This window comes from Oncorhynchus mykiss, chromosome 4 (assembly GCF_057628025.1).
Source record: "Oncorhynchus mykiss isolate SJ-2025 chromosome 4, ASM5762802v1, whole genome shotgun sequence".
In the NCBI taxonomy this organism is placed as follows: domain Eukaryota; kingdom Metazoa; phylum Chordata; class Actinopteri; order Salmoniformes; family Salmonidae; genus Oncorhynchus; species Oncorhynchus mykiss.
In genome coordinates this window covers 22,681,862-22,705,717 of record NC_143025.1, presented here as the reverse complement: position 1 = coordinate 22,705,717, position 23,856 = coordinate 22,681,862, and the positions used below count along the sequence as shown (strand labels likewise).

The 23,856-nt window shown below is 43.5% G+C and overlaps 1 protein-coding gene across 1 annotated transcript in view; it reads right to left on the bottom strand.

The window, feature by feature from the left end:
- Positions 1–609: 609 nt before the first annotated feature.
- LOC110521536 (glypican-1) overlaps positions 610–23,856 on the bottom strand; it is a 60,018-nt gene continuing 36,771 nt past the window's right edge. Inside the window, exons 2-9 of the mRNA XM_021599140.3 lie at positions 19,778–19,936; positions 14,399–14,793; positions 11,243–11,408; positions 10,974–11,104; positions 10,708–10,848; positions 10,370–10,503; positions 3,751–3,926; positions 610–3,527 (exon numbers count right to left, since the gene is read on the bottom strand). Coding sequence (XP_021454815.3) covers positions 3,322–3,527; positions 3,751–3,926; positions 10,370–10,503; positions 10,708–10,848; positions 10,974–11,104; positions 11,243–11,408; positions 14,399–14,793; positions 19,778–19,936 — 1,508 coding nt within the window. The 3' untranslated portion in view covers positions 610–3,321. The remainder of the gene's footprint in view (positions 3,528–3,750; positions 3,927–10,369; positions 10,504–10,707; positions 10,849–10,973; positions 11,105–11,242; positions 11,409–14,398; positions 14,794–19,777; positions 19,937–23,856) is intronic.

Sequence of the window (23,856 nt, the reverse complement as noted above, 5' to 3'; positions counted from 1 at the left end):
GAAGCTGGCAAGAGGGTTAGTTTAGGGTAGGATCAGAGTAGGATAAGGCCCCATCTTCACTGCAGGACATTATTTCTGACAGTCACGACCCATTAGATGCTAGAGAGATTGGGAATAAGCATGGCTCTGTGTTTGTGTCCACAGCTTAGCCCAATGACCCAAACAGCTCTGTGATGAAAGCCAAAAGCAACAAGTGCTCTCAGGATCCAGACACTCAAAGGCGATACTTACGAGCCGGGGTCAAAACCTGGCCCAGAAACTCTCAGAGACACTTTGAAAACCTGAAAAAGAACTACAACGTCATCTGACAGCTACACAGAGACAGATCCTGCTATATTAAAGCACTTTGGGAGTAGAATTTCTCTAGAAACATGGATTGTGGTGACTTGATTTCATGTGAAATTGTGTGCCAGATGATTTGATAATGATAATGTGCAGGAAGATAAACTAATGATAATGAAACATTGTATGGACAGCATCCTAGTACTGTTGACTCTTGACTCTATTATCCCAAGTAGCAGTTAAAAAGAACAGTCAGTCAGGCATCTTTGTCATCACGTTTATAATAACTGACACAATCTAGGGGAAAAACGACAGGGCGTTGACATATTTTCACCTCGGCATTGTTGCAAATGTATTATTTTTATTTTTTTCATAACTTGGACACTTTTTCAAATTGTCACGTTGTACTTATGCCTCCCACGGTAGTTGGACAATTAAGCGTATTCACAAAATACTTGGGGCCCCTGTTTTTCTTTTTATCCATTTATTCCAAATACATAAACTCATTCATACCCTGACACATAAAAACACACTCACACCAGACCTGGGTTCAAATACTATTTCAGGTATTTTGATTACTTTTCAATACATTTCAAAAAAAGTATTCAGACAAAATTATAAAAAAATTAAAAACAGTAGTTGATTATTGGAATGTATTTAGAAATATACTTGGAAAGTATTTGAAAATACTCAAATACATGGCTCGAATACACTCCCATGCCTTTAATTAACATAGGTATTTCAAATATTATTTTAAATAAGTATTTGGAAAATACTTTCAAATGCAATTTGGTCAACTATTTGGTTTTTACAAATAATCATTCAAATACTCAAAAGTAATTATTTTGGGCTGTGTATTTGAAAATACTCAAATGTACAGAAAAAGTATTTCAATAACAATTACTCAAATACACGTGTTTGTACCCAGATCTGCACCACACACGTATGGTAATCAGCCAGTCTGTATCTGTATCCAAATCAATCAGCACTTCAACATGGCGCTTCTCACCCATTGATTTTCCATTGTGCTGATTCTCTGTGCATGGAGAGAGGGCCTGCTCATCGATTGCTCAGCATGCGTTGGCCCTGGGATCTGCACTGAGGAGCCCAGTGTTAGGTTTACAGCACAAAGAGTTTAAATGAAGAGCTATAAGAATCTGCAGGTAACAGGGAATGGGCCTGTGTTGTGTTGATCTTCTTCCCACCTCAATTAAAGTAAGGGAAATTAAGAACACAATATCTCTCTACTGAATGTGCCTGGGTACCATATGAAAAGCAGGTTAAGGAAGGAACATGCAGTCTCATGGGCCTATGTTGAAGGAGAAACAAGGTGCAGTGCAAATTTAGGGGATGGTAAACAAGACTGGAAAGCAGTATTCATGCTCTCAATCTATTGTTTCCGTTTCATTTAGCTCTATTTTCAATGCTTCTTTCCTGGGAAATCAGATGCTGTATTCACACTGTCTTAAAGCATGCATTTTACATGCATCCATTCATACTGTGCCTATATGCAGTCAGTCAAACAGTCACACACACAGTTTTACACAAAGTCAAAGACTTTGTGAGATACACTTACATACCGTACACCTGTACATTGACACCTACACTGCGTTACATTAACGGACACTGTGTCACCAGATCTTCCCCATTCTAACATCCACGTACTGTCTGGATGTCTTAAATTACTCAACCCCAACATATGAACATTTAATCACCATTGGCCATACATACACAATTTGCCACTACATCAGATGTATTCTCTGCTATGAGACTTGTAACTGTACACACACAGACACTTTGAAATGGTCCTCCTGTGTGTGACAGGGGGGGGAACATGAGCCAGCTCCAACAATGCACTTAGATCACTGACTACACCTTATTACAATCTCATTACAATCTCACATTCCAGCAATGTTTGGAGAACATGTGACTGCGTTTTAGTCAAGGCATTCCCACTCCACATCCAGCTGTAGTCAACTGTGTAGATGGCAGGTGGGGAAGGATCAGACCCCTAAGCTTGGGTTAATGACCATAGATTACAGTATATTATAAGACATAGAAAATATGTACAAAAAGGTGGACCCGTCTTGTTTTTTTGGACAGGTCGCTAGGATGTGTTGAGTGAACAATACTAACAAGGTCTCCGTCATCATGCCACAACTGGTACACTATGATTGAAATTGTTCTGGAAAAGATCTGTGAAAAGATCTGCATGTGTGTGTTGGGCTTCTTTCGGCATGTGTAAATGCTGTGTGTTTCTGGCTAAGTGAACTATGCATTATCCCCTGGCTGCTAACAGAATGGTGGTTGTTACAAGTTTTAAGACCAGATGGATAAATTAAAATATCAGGCCCAGCGAGAGGCTTATAGGCCTAGTCTGACAAAAGTGGTTTTCTACAGTGCTTCAGTAGAGGTCAGGTATATAGTTATACTGCTTTCACTGATGCCCTCTCAAGTGAAGTTTGTCAATGGTGCTGTGTTAATGTGCTATTGATGCAAGTATATTACAAGTACAAGAAACCATTATTTTTGATTTAATATACTTGAGAGATCCAAATTCCCTGTCACTGTGATTGATATGAAAAACAAATGCATTGGATTAGCACACTGAAGATACACACCAAACCGTCTCTCACAGTGCTCTCACAACATCACTGTCAAGTTATTGGCATTGTTAGAACATTGCAACAAGGTCACATTGACTTTACATTGAGTGGCATGATCGCTAAGAAGCTTGTGCCATCCAAACATTGCATCTAGCATGTGAACCATCCTTGATCACCACCCAAGCATAGAAACAATAAAAAGAAGCCAAAGACCAGCTCTACTTGCCACATTTAAAAAAAATCAAAACAAGAAAAAATGATTAGGAAATTTCTTTGTGTTTCTCTCATTTAAAATGAAAGGTAGTCCATTCATTCAATAACAATCCTTTCCTATTTGGCAAAGTTACCCACCCATCCCCCTTTTTTCTCTCTTCTATTCCATCTCAGAGCCCTACTCCAAAACACAGTCTCGACTGGATGCACCACCAGTCCATTATCGCCTGCGCAGCAGTGTGGCCAATGAGAGCAGGAGGAGGAGGATGGAGGGGTGGGTCTGGGTTCCTGTGCCCTTCACCTTCTTGTTCTCAGGATGATTGTAGTATCTGGTGCTGTCTGCTTTGGGCACAATGACACGAGGTCCATTACGGGCACACGACTCGCCTGTACACATTCCACTTCCTGAACCACTGACATCATCACCTGGAGACAAGGGAAAGGCCTTGGTTAATTGAAATTAGGATATCAGTGAGAACAAGCGGTTCAACATGTTTCTGATACACTCCCAACTCTAACCTGCACATCCAATACCCCCCATCCCCAAACCCAATACCCCATATCCTTTCACCCTGTCTACTATACTCTCGGCCCTTCCTCCCTCCTCTCTCAACCCTCCTCCCCCTCTCCTCTCCCGCCCGTCACTCACTGGCATCCTGGAAGTCCACGTCATTGCCGTTGAGGGCGTTCCTCAGACGGTTGGTCATGATCTTCAACTGCATGATCTGCTGGCGGATAGTCATGTCTGGCTTGGTGATGTCGATGTCCACTTCTGGGTTGTTGATCTGGCTGGCCAGGCCGTCGCCCATCACCTCAAGAAGATACCTGGACACAGGACACATCAACACGTCACTTCGCAGGCAACGCATTTGGTACTACTGTGGATTTCTGTGGTACCACATTGCAGGAGGATGACAACATTTTGGACTAGGCCTCCTGCTGCACATTATTGTAATGTGAATTTGGACCATGATGGAGATGTATGGCAAGTAGGTTTTTGTGGGTTATGTTGTCTTTTTCTGTTCTAATCTGTGGGTATTTATGTTTGGACAAATCAATTTTCTTTCAGGGATTTAGTCTATCGATTTCACCAGTGATTGATTTGTCATTCTTTGTATGTGTCTGTCCATCTATCTCAGTCTCTCCTTATCATCTCAATCCCGTCTTCCTCTGGGGTCTCTTCTCATCCACAGGACTACAGTGCCTTGCGAAAGTATTCGGCCCCCTTGAACTTTGCGACCTTTTGCCACATTTCAGGCTTCAAACATAAAGATATAAAACTGTATTTTTTTGTGAAGAATCAACAACAAGTGGGACACAATCATGAAGTGGAACGACATTTATTGGATATTTCAAACTTTTTTAACAAATCAAAAACTGAAAAATTGGGCGTGCAAAATTATTCAGCCCCTTTACTTTCAGTGCAGCAAACTCTCTCCAGAAGTTCAGTGAGGATCTCTGAATGATCCAATGTTGACCTAAATGACTAATGATGATAAATACAATCCACCTGTGTGTAATCAAGTCTCCGTATAAATGCACCTGCACTGTGATAGTCTCAGAGGTCCGTTAAAAGCGCAGAGAGCATCATGAAGAACAAGGAACACACCAGGCAGGTCCGAGATACTGTTGTGAAGAAGTTTAAAGCCGGATTTGGATACAAAAAGATTTCCCAAGCTTTAAACATCCCAAGGAGCACTGTGCAAGCGATAATATTGAAATGGAAGGAGTATCAGACCACTGCAAATCTACCAAGACCTGGCCGTCCCTCTAAACTTTCAGCTCATACAAGGAGAAGACTGATCAGAGATGCAGCCAAGAGGCCCATGATCACTCTGGATGAACTGCAGAGATCTACAGCTGAGGTGGGAGACTCTGTCTATAGGACAACAATCAGTCGTATATTGCACAAATCTGGCCTTTATGGAAGAGTGGCAAGAAGAAAGCCATTTCTTAAAGATATCAATAAAAAGTGTTGTTTAAAGTTTGCCACAAGCCACCTGGGAGACACACCAAACATGTGGAAGAAGGTGCTCTGATCAGATGAAACCAAAATTGAACTTTTTGGCAACAATGCAAAACGTTATGTTTGGCGTAAAAGCAACACAGCTCATCACCCAGAACACACCATACCCACTGTCAAACATGGTGGTGGCAGCATCATGGTTTGGGCCTGCTTTTCTTCAGCAGGGACAGGGAAGATGGTTAAAATTGATGGGAAGATGGATGGAGCCAAATACAGGACCATTCTGGAAGAAAACCTGATGGAGTCTGCAAAAGACCTGAGACTGGGACGGAGATTTGTCTTCCAACAAGACAATGATCCAAAACATAAAGCAAAATCTACAATGGAATGGTTCAAAAATAAACATATCCAGGTGTTAGAATGGCCAAGTCAAAGTCCAGACCTGAATCCAATCGAGAATCTGTGGAAAGAACTGAAAACTGCTGTTCACAAATGCTCTCCATCCAACCTCACTGAGCTCGAGCTGTTTTGCAAGGAGGAATGGGAAAAAATTTCAGTCTCTCAATGTGAAAAACTGATAGAGACATACCCCAAGCGTCTTACCACTGTAATCGCAGCAAAAGGCGGCGCTACAAAGTATTAACTTAAGGGGGCTGAATAATTTTGCACGCCCAATTTTTCAGTTTTTGATTTGTTAAAAAAGTTTTATATATCCAATAAATGTCGTTCCACTTCATGATTGTGTCCCACTTGTTGTTGATTCTTCACAAAAAAATACAGTTTTATATCTTTATGTTTGAAGCCTGAAATGTGGCAAAAGGTCGCAAAGTTCAAGGGGGCCGAATACTTTCGCAAGGCACTGTATATTGCTGTAGTCACAGTACTGGATGAAAAAACCACACACTCATGCAAATAGTCCGAGTAGCCATTTGATTACCTGTTGAGGAGTCTTATGGCTTAAGGGTAAAAGCTGTTGAGAAGGCTTTTGGTCCGAGACTTGAAGCTCCGGTACCGCTTGCCATGCAGTAGCAGAGAGAACAGTCTATGACTGGGGTGGCTAGGGTCTTTGAACATTTTTAGGGCCTTCCTCTGACAGCGCCTGTTGTAGAGGTCCTGGATGGCAGGCAGCTTAGCCCCAGTGCTGTACTAGGCCGTATGCATTACCCTCTGTAGTGCCTTGCAATCGAAGGCCGAGCAGTTGCCATACCAGGCAGTGATGCAACCAGCTGCTCTCAATGGTGCAGCTGTATAACCGTTTGAGGATCTGAGGACCCATTCCAAATCTTGTTAGTTTCCTGAGGGGGAATAGGTTTTGTTGTGCCCTCTTCACGACTGTCTTGGTGTGTTTGGACCATTCTAGTTTGTTGGTGATGTAGACACCAAGGAACTTCAAGCTCACAACCTGCTCCACTGCAGCCCCGTCGATGAGAATGGGGGCGTGCTCGGTCCTCCTTTTCCTGTAGTCCACAATCTTCTCCTTTGTCTTGATTACGTTGAGGGATAGGTTATTATTCTGGCATCACCCGGGCCAGGTCTCTGACCTCCTCCCTATAGGCTGTCTCGTTGTTGTCGGTGATCAGGCCTACCACTGTTGTGTCATCTGCAGACTTAATGATGGTGTTGGAGTCGTGCCTGGCCAAGCAATCGTGTGTGAACAGGGAGTACAGGAGGGGACTGAGCACGCACCCCTGAGGTTTCTCCAGTGTTGAGGATCAGCATGGCAAATGTGCTGCTACCTACCCTCACCACCTGGGACAGCCCGTCAGGAAGTCCAGGATCCAGTTGCAGAGGGAGGTGTTTAGTCCCAGGATCCTTAGCTTAGTGATGAGCTTTGAGGACACTATGGTGTTGAACGCTGAGCTGTAGTCAATGAATAGCATTCTCATGTAGGTGTTCCTTTTGTCCAGGTGGGAAAGGGCAGTGTGGGGTGCAATAGAGATTGCATCATCTGTGGATCTGCTTGAGCGGTATGCAAATTGGAGTGGGTCTAGGGTTTCTGGGATAATGGTGTTTAATGTGAGCCATTACCAGCCTTTCAAAGCACGCCATGGCTACGGACGTGAGTGCTACGGGTCTGTAGTATTTAGGCGGGTTACCTTAGTGTTCTTTGGCACAGGGACTATGGTGGTCTGCTTGAAACATGTTGATATTACAGACTCAATCAGGGAAATGTTGAAAATGTCAGTGAAGACACCTGCCAGTTTGTCAGCACATGCTTGGGGCACAAATCCTGGTAATCCGTGGCCCAGCGGCCTTGTGAATGTTAACCTGTTTAAAGGTCTTACTCACGTCGGCTACGGAGAACTTGATCAAACAGTCGTCCGGAACAGCTGAGCATAGAAGTGATTTAGCTCGTCTTATAGGCTCGTGCCACCTTTGCAGCTCGCGGCTGTGCGAGTCAGTTTGTAGGCCCTGCCACAGCCGACGAGAGTTGGAGCCGGTGTAGTACAATTCAATCTTATTCCTGTATTGGCACTTTGCCTGTTTGATGGTTCGTCGGAGGGCATAGCAGGATTTATTATAAGCTTCCGGGTTAGAGTTCTAAGAAAATCTTGTCTGCTAAATTAACTAGTGTAGCCCACAGCCATATGGCATAGCCAGAACAAATCAAATGTAATTTGTCACATACACATGGTTATCAGATGTTAATGCGAGCGTAGCGAAATGCTTGTGCTTCAAATTCCGACAGTGCAGTAATATCTAACAAGTAGTCAAACAAATTCACAACGACTACCTTATACACACAATGTAAGAGGATGGATGTGTAAACATTATTAAAGTGGCATTATTTAAATCCATTTATTAAAGTGGCTAGAGAATTGAGTCTGTATGTTGGCAGCAGCCTCTCTATGTTACTGATGGCTGTTTAACAGTCTGATGGCCTTGAGATAGAAGCTGTTTTCAGTCTCTCATTCCCAGCTTTGATGCAACGGTACTGATCTCGCCTTCTGGATGATAGTGGGGTTAACAGGCAGTGGCTCGGGTGGTTGCTGTCCTTAATGATCTTTTTGGCCTTCTTGTGACATCGGGTGCTGTAGGTGTCCTGGAGGGCAGGTAGTTTGCCCCCAGGGATAAATTGTGCAGACCCCACTACCTTCTGGAAAGCCTTGCGGTTCAAGAAGGTGCAGTTTCCGTACCAGGCGGTGCAGAACGACAGAATGCTCTCGATTTTACATCTGTAGAAGTTTGTGAGGGTTTTAGGTGACAAGCTAAATTTCTTCAGCCTCCTGAGGTTCTTCACCATGCTGTCTGTGTGGGTGAACCATTTCAGTTTGTCCGTGATGTGTACGCTGAGGAACTTAAACTTTCCACTTTCTCCACTACTGTCCCGTCGATGTGGATGGGGGGTGCTCCCTCTACTATTTCCTGAAGTCCACGATCATCTGTTTTGTTGATGTAGAGTGAGAGATTATTTTCCTGACACCACACTCCGAGGGCCCTCACCTCCTCCCTGTAGGCTGTCTTGTCGTTGTTGGTAATCAAGCCTACCACTGTAGTGTCATCTGCAAACTTGATGATTGAGTTGGAGGCATGCATGGCCATGCATTCAAGGGTAAACAGGGAGTAAAGGAGAGGGCTGAGAACACACCCAGCGGGGTGGAAATGGATCAGCGGGGTGGAAATGTTGTTTCCTACCTTCTCCACCTGGGGGGCGGCCAGTCAGAAAGTCCAGGACCCAGTTGCACAGGGCGGAGTCGAGACCCAGGGTCTCGAGCTTAATGATGAGTTTGGTGGGTACTATGGTGTTGAATACTGAGCTGTAGTCAATGAACAGTATTCTTGCATAGGTATTCCTCTTGTCCAGACGAGACAGTGTGATGTGATGCAGTGCAGTGTGATGACTAGGATAGGGATTGATTGAATATGTCCATAAACACACCAGCCAGCTGGTCTGCACATGCTCTGTGGATGCGGCTAGGGATGCAGTCTGGGCCGGAAGCCTTGCGAGGGTTAACACATTTAAATGTTTTACTCATGTCGGCCATGTGGTCACGTTGAAGGAGAGCCCCGCAGTCTTTGGTAGCGGGCCGTGTCAGTGGTACTGTATTGTCCTCAAAGCGCGCAAAGAAGTTATTTTTGTAATCCTTGATTGACTGTAGACGTTGCCACATACGTCTCGTGTTTGAGCCGTTGAATTGCGACTCTACTTGTCTCTGTACGGACACTGCTTGTTTGATTGCCTTGCGGCGGGAATAGCTACACTGTTTGTATTCGGTCATGTTTCCAGTCGCCTTGCCATGATTAAATGCGGTGGTTTTGCACGAACGCTGTCATCAATCCACAGTTTCTGGTTAGGTAAGGTTTTAATAGTTACAGTGGGTACAACATCTCCAATGCACTTCCTAATAAACTCACTCACGAGACAGCGTAAACATATAGGGCATATACGTATAGGGCCTAACATAAGGACAACTCAGAATATGCTATTCTGTTCTTCTAAAATAGAAAGCTTTTTTTCATATCATGTTTCTTTGGAACTGTCTAAAATAAATAATGGATTTATTGTGATGGTGTAGGCTATATTACATGGATTTATTAGACTTAGACTAAAATGTAGATGTTCCAAAGATCTGCATCAGTGGCTTGTAGGCTGTGCGTGGAAGCCAGGAGATGCTAAATGTGTTTATGTTAATTAACAGTCAGTTACCGTGAGACTGGCAGTTATTTGCTTGACAATCACCGGCTGACAAAATGTCATGACCGCCACAGCCCTAGCTACATGCATTACTAATGGTCCCATTGCCTTGGAGTTGCAGTTTTATGACATGGCCTGTCACATATTTCAATATTTCAGCATCACACACACACGCACATACACTTTTATATCAGCGTCCAATGCTGCTTTAACGCTAACACAAACACGCCCATGAACCCACAAGTACATACAGTTTTTATGACACAGTCATTATTCAGCATAAACAGTCCTCCATAAATCAAAATGCCCAATCTCAATCCAATAAGGGAGGAGTTGTGGCTCTGCAGAAGGGGAGGTAAACTGCTCAATCATCTATTTAGTTTACAGAGGGTCTTGGGGATTCACTCTAACCAGAGAGAGCGTTGCATGACAAATAGGCAGTGCTGTGTCTATAGCTCTGTGAATGGTTAGCATGTTCATCCTCATTCTAAAGGGCATCTCAGGGTTACCTGAGCAATCCACATCCAACACAGTACAGATGTTCTCAGACATTTGAAGCGGGATAGTATACCATGGGATGGTATGCGACATATTCCTGTTGACAATGTGTCAGTAACAGTCTGTCTATGCCAGACAGCTAAACTACAGGACAGGTGCTCATCATACCTGGCTTTGGTCATGCCATTCCAGCACTTGTCATCACTAGCTGCTCCTGCTGCCACTTTACTACTGCACAGAGCAGCTGGCAGCTGGACCCAGTACTGCTGCATCTCCCGCAGCTTACTGGACACATCAGATATCTAGGAGAGAAATGACAAACACAAAGTCAACACAAAACACGCATGTACACACACACAGAGTGAGTGAGTGAGTGAGTGAGTGAGTGAGAGAGTGAGTGAGAGAGAGAGAGAGAGAGAGAGAGAGAGAGAGAGAGATATTATTGGTCTACTGGGTACATTAGACTCAACAGAGAGTATGTCCTGCAGTTTTAATGACACACACACCTGCATCTCCAGCCGGACCCCTGCAGTGGGGCTGGGTTTGTACTCCATTGCGGTGCTGGCGGGGTTAACTCTCTTCTTTCTCTCCTCAGACCCTGAAATTTGTGTGCCTGCCACCTTGGGGGTCCCACAGGCCTGTAACACCTACCACCAAACACACAGTAAAACACACACATTTAGACACACACATCTGAGACTCAAACACATGTAAAATAGCATAGAGCGTGGGAGTAAAGGTTTAGTCAGCGTTTGGTGCTGGTTCAACGAACCTTGCTGGTGAAGACCTCTGTGTTCTCCTGCATGTAGAGGATGGCGTCTGAGATACGGAGGGGGATGGAGTAGATGACCGCGTCCACACTGGGGTCAGAACTGAAACTAGATGCCACCTGCAGCATGGTGTCTGGACAAACAGAGACAGGAGATTAACAAGGGGAAAGACTGAGTGTGTGCTTATATTTGCAATGTGTGTGTGTGTGTGTGTGTGTGTGTGTGTGTGCGTACGTCTCCGTGCAGTCGGGCGGACATGTGTGTCTCTCACCGATGAGGTTCTGCCACTCGGTGTCGAGGTCGGCCTGGTTGGCGAGGCATCCCTTCATGACGTTTCTGCAGTAGTTGGCACATGGCTTGACTGAGGCCAGGCCTCGACAGTGAGGACAGTACACCAGCTTCATCATGGCACGGGTACACTCTGGGCTGAGAGGTACCTGGAGGAAAAGACCAATCATCATCATCAATGAGCTTTGCATCTTTTCAATTTTGACTTCAACTGTGAGGAGTTATGAGTAACACGGCGAGTTGGAATGGGAAGGTTATGTTTTGTAAAATAACTGCTATTCTGAATTCTATTTTCACTCAGGCATGATGACTGGCACCTGTGTAGAGTAGAGAGTTGTTCCTTGCTACTTCTTAGGTCTCTATATGTATCAAGTCAACTGTGCATAGCTGTGCTCCAGCGATAGGGGCCGTTACACTTGTCAGTGCGAAGACCGATGAAAAGCCCAGTAAAGCTCACTTAGAGACATCTTTCCTCCCCTGATGTACTGACTGGTTCCCTCCAGCACTGCCATTTTGTACACAGGTCTCTGAATGCGTACACCATCTCCAATACAGAGACAGAAGTTCACCCTCATTGCATTTGTGGTTATAATATGTATTATAATCTTGATTATCATGTATTGATTATGATTAAGAGTATTGTGCGATATGGAAGGGCAACACTACCATGCTGCTAACACATGACCGTGGTTAGATAGTGGATAAAGAAATAGATATGTCGGTCTATGTTGTGGTTTGTGGTCAGAAGAGTCGGCCATCATTTCCAAAGACAATCACGCATTCAGAGGAAGACCCATGTCATTTTCCCAGATTGCAGTTTCAAATTTAGCTCCTTAATGTGGATGTCTAGAGTTTGACACCATTAAGAACTTTACAAGCAAACTGATCAGATAACAAGATTAAAGAGGCATCATTACAACCGGTCCTTGTATTGCCAGACTTCACAGGGACACATCAACAGGGTTTAATGTAAACAGACAGCCGGCTTCCTAGCACGTCCGACAGTCACCGATTGATTGTGACATTCCAGTGTGAGATCTCCTACAGTGTGACATAACAGGAGGGGGAGTTGAGCAGAGCAGAGGCCAGTTATTGGTGGCTGCTAAATTAAGATCAATGATGGGACAGATGCCCATGATGCCTCACTGTTACAGCAGCCACCATCACTGGCAGTAATGACAATAATCAACCATAGCTCAAAGGAATTCTTCCATCTGCATGCTCTCTCTCTCTCTCTCTCTCTCTCTCTCTCTCTCTCTCTCTCTCTCTCTCTCTCTCTCTCTCTCTCTCTCTCTCTCTCTCTCTCTCTCTCTCTCTCTCTCTCTCTCTCTCTCTCTCTCTCTCTCAGATTCTCTCTCTCAGATTCTCTCTCTCAGATCCTTTCACTCAGATCCTCTCACTTTACTCAAACTCTCTCTCTCTCTCTCTCTCTCATACACTCACGTTCATGGATCTCTCTATACCTCCTCCTCTATATCTTCCTCTCCCTGTGTTCTATTTAAAGGTGGTAAAGCTTGTGGTATCATGTACTGGAAACCCAGTCTGTATTTAAATGGGCCAGACTCTGGCCTCTTTGTGCCAACATAAAGAGTGGTTTGAAATGGTGGTTATTTTTAGCAAGAGGGGAGTGAGAATCCACTGGATTCCTGCAAGTGGCTATTGGCCTCTGTGGTGTTTGTGTAAACAGCTTGTGTATGTTCGATATATAACGCACAAATACACATCAATCCACTTTTTAAAAAACACAACAGATTACACATTAGACATGACATTACAGACTTAAAGTACTTTCATAGTAATGTAACATTCACATGAACTTAAAACCTTAATGTTTTTCAAAGGCTCCTTCCTCTCTCCAAGAGTGTGCCAGGAATCACCTTTTGAAACTCTTTATACCACCAAGAGCATCAAAAAAATGGCATACATCCACTGCTGAGACAGAGAAGCGTCCCACTGTTACCCTACTTAAAGCCATGTTTGAAGAGAAAAAGTAGAATGGCCAAGTATTCAGCAAGTAGACAGTGGCTGTAAGAACAGGGATAGGAAGGCCAGACCTCTCTGTAATTCACTTATGATGGGGAACAGATGTTAAGCTAGCCTAGCTACATTATTCATCTGCCCCTCAGACAAATAAAATCATATTTTATTTTTCACATGCTTTGTGAACAACAGGTATAGACTAACAGTGAAATGCTTACTTAGGGGTCCTTTTCCAACATTGCAGAGTTAACGCTAAAGATTTTTTATTACATTTTTTACAAAATAGTAGTACGAGGAATAAATATGCAGTGAATAACGAATAACAATATGGAATAAAAATAAAATGGCCATATATATATAGGGAATAGAAAAGAGGAATGTCTGCAACTTCGGTATGCTCCCATGGTGATTTAATCAGACGCACAATAAACAAAGTTTTGATCAGTGTTGGATCTTAGTCGTTCTTTTGTCCTATAGCTGATAAGTTCAATGTGCATATTTATCTCTATTTTCCTCCATTTATATAAGGAGGTAGCTGAGATGTAGTCAATGAACAGCATTCTTACATAGGTATTCATTTTGTCCTGGTGGGTGAGGGCAGTGTGGAGTGCAATAGAGATTGCCTCCTCTGTGGATGAGTTGGGGCTGTATGCAAATTGGAGTGGGTCCAGAGTGTCTGGGATGATGGTGTTGATGTGAGCCATGACCAGCCTTTCAAAGCATTTCATGGCTATAGAAGGGAGTGCTACAGGCAATGCACAGCAGCCTTTTACACACCCTTACTGAGACACGCCCCTACTGAGACACGCCCCTACTGAGACAAGCCCCTAGTGTGCTTTATCTATCCACAGTATTCATATGTTTTCACCAGGGTAGCCAAGGTTAAACATTGCCTGTGGGTGAAAATTACATAGTCTCATCCAGGGACTTTACTTTTTTGTGACACATTTACACAAGACACTACCTCGTAAAAATCCCAATTTGAACTGGTTGAGAGGGTTTCAGTGTGTGCTGTAGGATGTGAGTAATGTGTGTGTATGGTGGTTAATGGTTAACAGTGTGGCAGATGTGAGGTGGTCATCTCAGGTATAAAAAGCACAGCCATGTGTATCAGAGGCAACAGCACGTGAAACAGCACAGGTCTCTACAACAACAGTACCTGGGAGACTTTGCGGACCACCTCTCCACTGACGGTCAGGCCCTGGACAAATGACCGCGCCGCCACCAAGGCCCGAGTGACCTTGGACTTGAGGTCGCGGGGAACATCCCCAAAGGGCCGCAGGGTCTCCGTCTGCTTGGCCACACACTCCAGGTAGTCATCAGTGAGAGTGTACTGTGGGAGGGCGGAGACCTTGAACAGGCGCTCCAGCAGCCGTGCCCAGAAGTCGTTGAGCGTCTCCTCCAGGTTGACAGCGGAGCCGCGGTAGTAACGACGCAGGTCAGTGTACAGGTCCTGGAACACAGGGGCGTTCTTGGAGTAGAGGGAGCTCAGTTTGGCCAGGAAGGACTCCTGGAGGGAGCGCTCTGAGCTATTCAGGAGGTCTGTGAAGTATGCTGAGGAGAGAGGAGAGAGGGACAAGGAGTCAAATACTGGACTAGTCAGTTGTATTTATAGGACAGGAGCAGCACCTATCAATGCCTTTGCCGGACCACAAACAGGGCCTAGGGAGCGTAGAGTGAGATACATTTATTTTCTTGAGGAACTTGAGGCAACCGACCAATCAAACACTTAAGATATTATGAAAGAGACAGGCCTCCAAAGCTCTTTGGTCTAGTCTGCAAAAGGGTGATTAGGCTCATTCACACGCATGGTCACCTGTGCCTGGCTGGAGATGCAGGTGTGTGTGTCATTAAAACTGCAGGACATCCTCTCTGTTGAGTCTAATGTGACCAGTAGACCAAGACCAAAAATCAATCTCTCCCTCTCTGACACACACACACACACACCTGGTTGGCCTCCAGCTTCCAGCCATAACAACATTAGCTACATCACCACCTGTCTGTCAAGAGAAATAGCACTTACTGGCCTTCGGCACCTGTCAGGTCTACTGTACAGTATATTAGAGATTCAAAGCACTACCCACTGGGCACGCACTGGTTGAATCAACGTTGTTTCCACATCATTTCAATTAAATTACATTGAAGCAACATGCAATAGACATTGAATTGATGTCTGTGCCCAGAGGGTAAGGTCTTGGTGCTACGTAAAACATTGAAATAAATGGGAGCGTGGAAATGAGCAGATTGATTTGGCCCATCATTATGACCAGGGCATAAGAGACATAATATATATGTGCACAGTATCAGTCAAACGTTTGGACACACCTACTCAGTCAAAGATTCTTCTTTATTTTTACTATTTTCTACATTGTAGAATAATAGTGAAGACATCAAAACTATGAAATAACACATATGGAATCATGTAGTAAAGTGTTAAACACATCAAAACACATTTTAGATTATTTTAAGTAGCCTCCCTTTGCCTTGAATGACAGCTTTGCACACTCTTGGCATTCTCTCAACCAGCTTCATGAGGTAGTCACCTGGAATGCATTTCAATTAACAGGTGTGCCTTGTTAAAAGTTAATTTGTGGAATTTCTTTCCTTCTTAATGCGTTTGAGCCAATCAGTTGTGTTGTGACAAGGTATGGGTGGCATACAGAAGATATCCCTATTTGGTAAAACCCCAAGTCCATATTATGGCAAGAGCAGCTCAAATAAGCAAAGAGAATCAACATTCCATCATTACTTTAAGACATGAAGGTCAGTCAATACAGAAAATGTCAAGAACTTTGAAAGTTTCTTCAAGTGCAGTCGCAAAAACCATCAAGTGCTATGATGAAACTGGCTCTCATGAGGACTGCCCCAGGAAAGGAAGACCCAGAGTTACCTCTGCTGCAGAGGATACATTCATTGGAGTTACCAGCCTCAGGGATTGCAGCCCAAATACATGCTTCACAGTGTTCAAGTAAAAGACACATCTCAACATCAACTGTTCAGAGGAGACTACGTGAATCAGGCATTCATGCTTGAATTGCTGCAAAAAAAACACTACTAAAGGACACCAATACGAAGAAGAGACTTGCATGGGCCAAGAAAGAAGAGCAATGGACATTAGGCCGGTGGAAATCTGTCCTTTGGTCTGATGAGTCCAAATTTGAGGTTTTGTTTCAAACCGCCGTGTCTTTGTGAGACGCAGAGTAGGTGAACGGATGATCTCCGCATGTGTGGTTCCCACTGTGAAGCATGGAGGAGGAGGTGTGATGGCGTGGGGGTGCTTTGCTGGTGACATTGTCTTTGATTTATTTAGAGTTCAAGTCACACTTAACCAGCAAGGCTACCATCGCATTCTGCAGCGATACGCCATCCCATCTGGTTTGCGCTTAGTGAGACTATCATTTGTTTTTCAACAGGACAATGACCCAACACACCTTCAGGCTGTGTAAGGGCTATTTGAACAAGAATGAGATTGGATGGAGTGCTGCATCATGGAGTGCTGCATCAGATGGCTTGACCTCCACAATCACCAGACCTCAACCCAATTGAGATGGTTTGGGATGATTTGGACTGCAGAATGAAGGAAAAGCAACCAACAATATGTGTGAACTCCTTCAAGTCTTTTGGAAAAGCATTCCAGGTGAAGCTGGCAAATTAATGGTGGCTGCTGGTGAAGCTGGTTGAGAGAATGCCAAGAGTGTGCAAAGCTGTCACCAAGGCAAAGGGTGGCTACTTTGAAGAATCTCAAATATAAAATATATTTTGATTTGTTTAACACTTTCTTGGTTACTACATGATTCCATATGTGTTATTTCATTGTTTTGATGTCTTCATTATTATTCTACAATGTAGAAAATAGTCCAAATAAAGAAAAACCCTTGAATGAGTAGGTGTCCAAACTTTTGACTGGTACTGTATATTTTAGGAACTCAGTTACTCAACTTACTGTTGAGAGTTAGAATAGTATAGCATCAGCATTTTTTATCTTGTTATGGTGGTCACTGACAGTCAATCAATTAGCCCATGTCAGCTACCATTTTTTAGATAGGTACATTTATCTAGCCAGCTATCTTGTAGTAACTTGTAGTAATCGTGGTAGTAATCATGGTCGAATATCGACCGGGCACAAAGTTCACGTGCCCAGGGGCCCTGACCTCCAGGGGGCACCCATTGATTTTGTTTGTCACTCTTACTCAGATATCATATAAACTTGGCATAAATCAGGGCAAAATGTGTAGAATTGCAGGAAATTTGCTTGAGAACGGCAAAAGTGTCTCTCCACCCCATGGCATAATATGTAGAATAGCAGCAAACTTGTTTTAAAACTGCAACATTTTCTCTGAGCCCCATGACAAAATGGGTAGAATTGCAGGAAATTTACAAAAAAAATGTTTCCTCTCCGCCTTCAAAAGGGGGGCCACTAAAATGTTTTGCCAGCAAGGTTTTGCTTGAGGCCTCCAAAAGACTAGGGCCCTGATTGTGACATACAAGGAGGAGTGCTCTAGCTTTCCTGACAAATGAGCTATAGACACTGTGAGAACCTGTGAATTTATCTGTAGAACTGTAGAGCACTTTTTCAGCTGTAGTTCAGTTCACAGCACTGTGCTGGGACACTCTTAGAAAAAAGTGTTCCAAAAGGGTTATTCGGCCGTCCCCATAGGAGAACCCTTTTTGGTTCCAGGTAGAACCCTTTTAGGTTTCATGTAGAACCCTCTGTGGAAAGGGTTCTACATGGAAACCAAAGGGGTTCTACCCGGAACCAAAAAAGGGTTCTACCCGGAACAAAAAAGGGTTCTACCTGGAACCAAAAACGGTTCTTTGGCTGTCCCCATAGGAAAACCCTTTGAAGAACCCTTCTTGGTTCCAGATAGAACTATTTTGGTTCCCTTTAAGGTTCTAGATAGCACCTTTTTTCAAAGAGTGTATAGTGAGAGGAGAAGAGAAAAACAAAACAACAAAATCAACAAGGGACAATGTCATTGCCCCATATACCTCCTTATTGAGCCTTGTAATAAAGCAGCATATACTGAGAGTTACAGTGTCAGTGAGAAATGTAATACATCTCTGTATCCTCCCATTCTGCTGACACACTAACTGGGCTGCTGCTGCTGCCTGATGCTGGAGCTGACCCCCATAGAAAGAGGGTTAAGATGGGCAGACTGCCTCTGACTCTCCCTCTAATCTGAGGTTTGCATGCTGGAGGAGAGGGGAGGGCCTGGGTGGGGCCTGGGAGTGCTGCTGCTGCTGTGGAGAAGCAATAAAAACCTTCATTTAGTTGAGCGAGTCCAGGGCCCACGCCCGACAACCCTGAACACAACCAGATGGAGATGTAGCTCTTACCGGCACTGCTCTCCGCGTCCTTCGGTTCCTTCTGTTTCTACTGCTCCTACTGCTACTACTCCTGTACTCTACTGCTGATCCGACACAGCTGCAGTCATATCAAATGGGCTTGAAACATCACCTGCACACTTCAATTTCCTCCTCTCTCTACCGCTGCTTCATGTAGCTATAGCTCTCCTGCTCATTCCTCTTTGATGCATTGCTTCATCCTCATCAACATTTGACTTTCCGCTGTCTCTGTGGTTGTAACCTCCTGATGTTGAGGGGGATGAAAAGGGGTTGTGGGTTTTGGGGTGAGGGAGCTGTACTGTATGCAGCTGGACTAGCTCTATACTGTTCTGCCAGCCCAGCCCCTGTGTGTGTGATAGTGTCCTTGTTGTTGTGTGGCCCAAACCTTCCTCCTGTTGCTAGGCTAACTCTGCCACATCAGTCACACTTCTTTCATCTTGCTCCGTAAATGAGAGCAACCCAGCAGTCCAGAAAGTGCAGAAAGCAGGAGAAAAGGGAACTGGAACTCCCCATCTGACACACACTGCCTGACTCATACCACCATACCCTCTCCTCTTTCCTTCTTTTTTAAATTCTTTCAAATGTCCATTAGCATTGCCTGTGGCAGTGGATTGGAGGAGGAGAGACGGAGGGAGGGCTCCCTGCACCCCCCATCCCCACCAACCTGTCAGACGGTGTCTGCTAGGTTCCATGACTCATTACCACAACCAATCATAACTCACTTTCCCAGCCACCCACAATCTCCTCTCTGTCTCTGTGTCTACTGCTCTCTGTCTATGCCACTCTGATGACAGCTAGGGCCCATCAAAGCAGGAAATATGACTCCATGCCATCATATCCAGTTCCTGTTCTAATCTTATGTTAATCAGATGGATAGAGGTCCAGATTACCTTGTGGGGGATTTATTTCCCTGAGCAAACAACTGTGTTTCAGGCGTTATCAGCTGCTGTCATCGGGGCACCATATCTTTTGGGCCACATTGGTCAGGACTATATTGATTAGTTTATAAATAGAGTTTATCAGTGATGTGTTAAAGATTGCAGTCTTTAAAATTCTCAGAACAAGTCAAGGACATCATCAAGGGCATCCAGTTCTTGAACTCAAAGATCGCACGCAAATAAGTGTGTGTGTGCGAGCGTGTTTGTATTGTCAGTATAGAGGAGTGTATGCGTTCTGGGAGGCTGCTACTCACTGTCGAAGCTCCTGTACTGTGCATTGAGAGAGGCCTGTAGCGAGCGTCCAGCCTCTCTGACCAGGCCCTCAAACTCCCTGCGACTCAGGTTGGACAGGGTCTCCTCCATGGCACTGGTACAGCAGGTATACCCCTGGGGACAGATCCGAAGGTGCTCACCTACACAGACGCAAGACAGAGGAGAGGACATGTTTAGGGTTTTATCCACAGTACATACAAACTATATTTCCATACATGTATTTTGTTCTGTCTGTATTTTATTCATAGAGCAAAACAGCACAACTGTGATGGGCATTGTATCTGATAAACTGAAAATGGTCCATAATAGATTGCTATTGGTCTCTGTAACTTGTGGAGTAATCAATCTCTTAAGGATCTACAAATAGCTGCGCAGGCTCCTCTGCTTCCCTAGAACCCACAGTAAAAAGAAAGAGAGAGGATGATATCTCATTGTTACCACCAATTCATTACACTGACCTACATGCCATCACATGGCCTCAGGCCATCAGGACCCCAGAGGTGGAGGAGGCTATGGTTATCACATATCACCTCTCCCCCTCTCTCTGACTGTCTCTGAGCAACACATCAGACCAGTGTCTGTCAGACTACAGCCAGAGAGGAGCTTAACCAGAGAGAATAGAGATGAGCTCAGTCATAGAACAGAGATATTGATTATGTTAAAGGACACAGTGGGATCAACTCAAAGAGCATGGAGGTGCACAGCTGAAAACTACACTGGAGAACGGGCCATTCCAAAAACTCATATATAAAAACAACCAGATGACATATACAGGTAACTGCCAAAAACACTTGTGTAAATGAGGGATACAAAGAGTATTGAAAGCAGATGCTTCCACAAATATATGGTTTCTGAGTTAATTAAGCAATTAACATCCCACCATGCTTAGGGTCATGTATAAAAATGCTGGGCAGGCCATTATTTTGCCCATTATTTTGGTTACCATGGCTACGCCCCATGACATGACAATGCCCCCATCCACAGGGCACGAGTGATCATTGAATGGTTTGATAAGCATGAAAACAATGTAATGTCATAGCCATATGCCATAGCCGTCACCAGATCCCTGCCGAATTGAACACTTATGGGAGATTCTGGTGGTGTTCTCCACCACCACCAACAAAACACCAAATCATGGAATTTCTAGTGAAAGAATGGTGTCGCATCCCTCCAATAGAGTTCCAGACACTTGTAAAAATCTATGCTAAGGTACATTGAAGCTGTGCTCGCTCGTGGTGGACTAACGCCCTACTAAGACACTTTATGTTGGTGTTACCTTTATTTTGGCAGTTACTAATAGAAGAATGGCGCCGGAGGGGATGGATGCCGTTTTACGTACTCCAAATCAATTGTGTTATTTTGTGTGGTTTTTTTTGCATTGTTTTAATGCTACCGTCTCTTATGAAAGACAAGAGATTCTAGGTATCTGAAAAGCGATTACTCACCTCGAACTGGACAAAGATTTTTTCTTTAATGAGTCTGACACGAAGAACATAATGTTGTTTCCTGGACAAGGCCCTAATCCCTGTTATTCGCATGAAGAAAATAAGGAAATAAAGTAGACACAGATCAGGGTGCCTTGTGAGAATTCGACAGATCCTCAAAAAGTTTTACAGCTGCACCATCGAGAGAATCCCAAGAGGTTGCATCACCGGCTGGTATGGCATCAGACCAAGGGTAGTGCGTACGACCCAGTACATCACTGGGGCCAACCAGGACTTATATACTAGACAGTGTCAGAGGAAGGCCCAAAAAATTGTCAAAGAACCCAGTCACCCAAGTCATAGACTGTTCTCTCTGCTACCACACGGCAAGCGGTACCAGACCGCCAAGTTTAGGTCCAAAAAGCTCCTTAATTAACATTGTTGATTAAGGACTTGTAAGTAATTTCAAGGTAAAATCTACACCTGTTGTATTCGGCGCATGTGACAAATACATTTGATTTGATACCTGCATATACAGTACTGTGCCTTCAGAAAGTATTCACACCACTTGACTTTTTCCTCACTTTGTTGTGTTACAGCCTGAAACTTTCAACTTGATTAAATTGAGATTTGTTTGGTCACTGGCCTACACACAATAACCCATAATGTCAGCATTTTTATAAATGAATACAAAATTCAAAGCTGAAATGACTTGAGTATTCAACCCCTTTGTTATGGCAAGCCTAAATGAGTTCAGGAATAAAAAGGTGCTTTAACAAGTCACATAATACAGTACGTTGCATAGACTCACTCGTTGTGCAATAAATCAAATCAAATCAAAGAACCAGAAAAATAACCACTCGTTGTGCAATAAATCAAATCAAATCAAATAGTGTTTAGCATGATTTTTAAATGACGACCTCATCACTATACCCCACACATAACATTATCTGTAAGGTCCATCAGAGCAGTGAATTTCAAACACAGATTCAACCACAAAGACCAGGAGAGGTTTCCCAATGCTTCGCAAAGAAGGGCACCGATTTGTAGATGGATAAAACATCTAAAAAGCAGACAATGAATATCCCTTTGTGCATGGTGAAGTTATTAATCAAAGTTATTAACACTTTGGATGGTGTACCAATACACCCTGTCACTACAAAAATAGAGCTGTCTTTACTAACTCAGCTGTCGGAGAGGAAGGAAACCGCTCAGGAATTTCACCATGAGGCCAATGGTGACTTTAAAACAATTACAGAGTTTAATAGCTGCGATAGGGGAAAAGTAAGGATGGATTAACAACATTGTAGTTACTTCCTAATACTAACCTAGTTGACAGAGTGAAAATAAGGAATAATAAAAATATTCCAAAAGATGCATCCTGTCTGCAACAAGGCACAAAAGTAATACTGCAAAATATGTGGCGAAGCAATTAACTTTTTGTCCTGAATACAAAGTATTATGTTTGGGGCAAATCCAATACAACACATTACTGAGTACCACTCTACATATTTTCATGCATATGGTGGCTGCATCATGTTACGGGTATGGTTGTAATCGTTACGGCATGGGGAGTTTTTCAGGATAAAACATTTATGGAATGGTGCTAAGTACAGGCAAAACAGAGGAAAACATGGTTCAATCTGCCTTCCACTAGACACTGGGAGATGAATTCACCTTTCCAGCAGGACAATAACCTGAAACACAAGACCAAATCTACACAGGAGTTGCTTACCAAGAAGTCAGTGAATATTACTGAGTGACCAGGTTACATTTGTGACTTAAATCTACTTGAAAATCTATGGCAAAACTTGAAAATTGTTGTCTAGCAATGATCAACAACCAATTTGGCAGAGCTTGAATAATTTTGAAAAGAATAATGGGCAAATATTGTTTAATCCAACTGTAAGACTCACAGCTGTAATTGCTACCAAAGGTGATTCTAACATGTATTGTCTCAGGGGTGGGAATACTTCTGTAAAATGAGATATTCTGTATTTCATTTTCAATACATTTGCAAACATTTCTAAAAACATGTTTTCACTTTGTCATTATGGGGTATTGTGTGTAGATGGGTGAGGAAAACATTCTGTAACACAACAAAATGTGGAATAAGTCAAGGGGTGTGAAAACTTTCTGAAGCGACTGTAAAAGACATCCCAGCTAGCACATAACGTTCTGAGAACCATGTGTTTCTTAGAGCTTGATGAGAGCGTGGTTGTCCTATGGTTATTTTGCATACAACCTTCCCACAACTTTCTGGGAATGGAGCAGGAAAGTGTGCTGGCTTTGGAACATTCTCAGCACATTAAAGGAACTTCACAAAAAAAACATCTTGGTATTTAAATACTTTAACATAATGTTTCCTAAAAGTTCAAACATGGTTATACTTCATTTCAATTTTGGTAATGTTCTAGGAGTGTTCTCCAACTGGTTTGACTTTGGGAATGTTCTCATATAGTTCAGAGGACATTCAGAAACAACGTTCTTCTGTGGGAATTTCAGTATTTCAGCGTAACATTTCCTACAGATTTCTTCATGGTTCTATTTTAAGTAATGTTCTCAAATTGTCCCAAGAACGTTAAGAAAACTTTCCATAAAAACCACAAGAAAACTTTAGTAACATTCAGAGAATG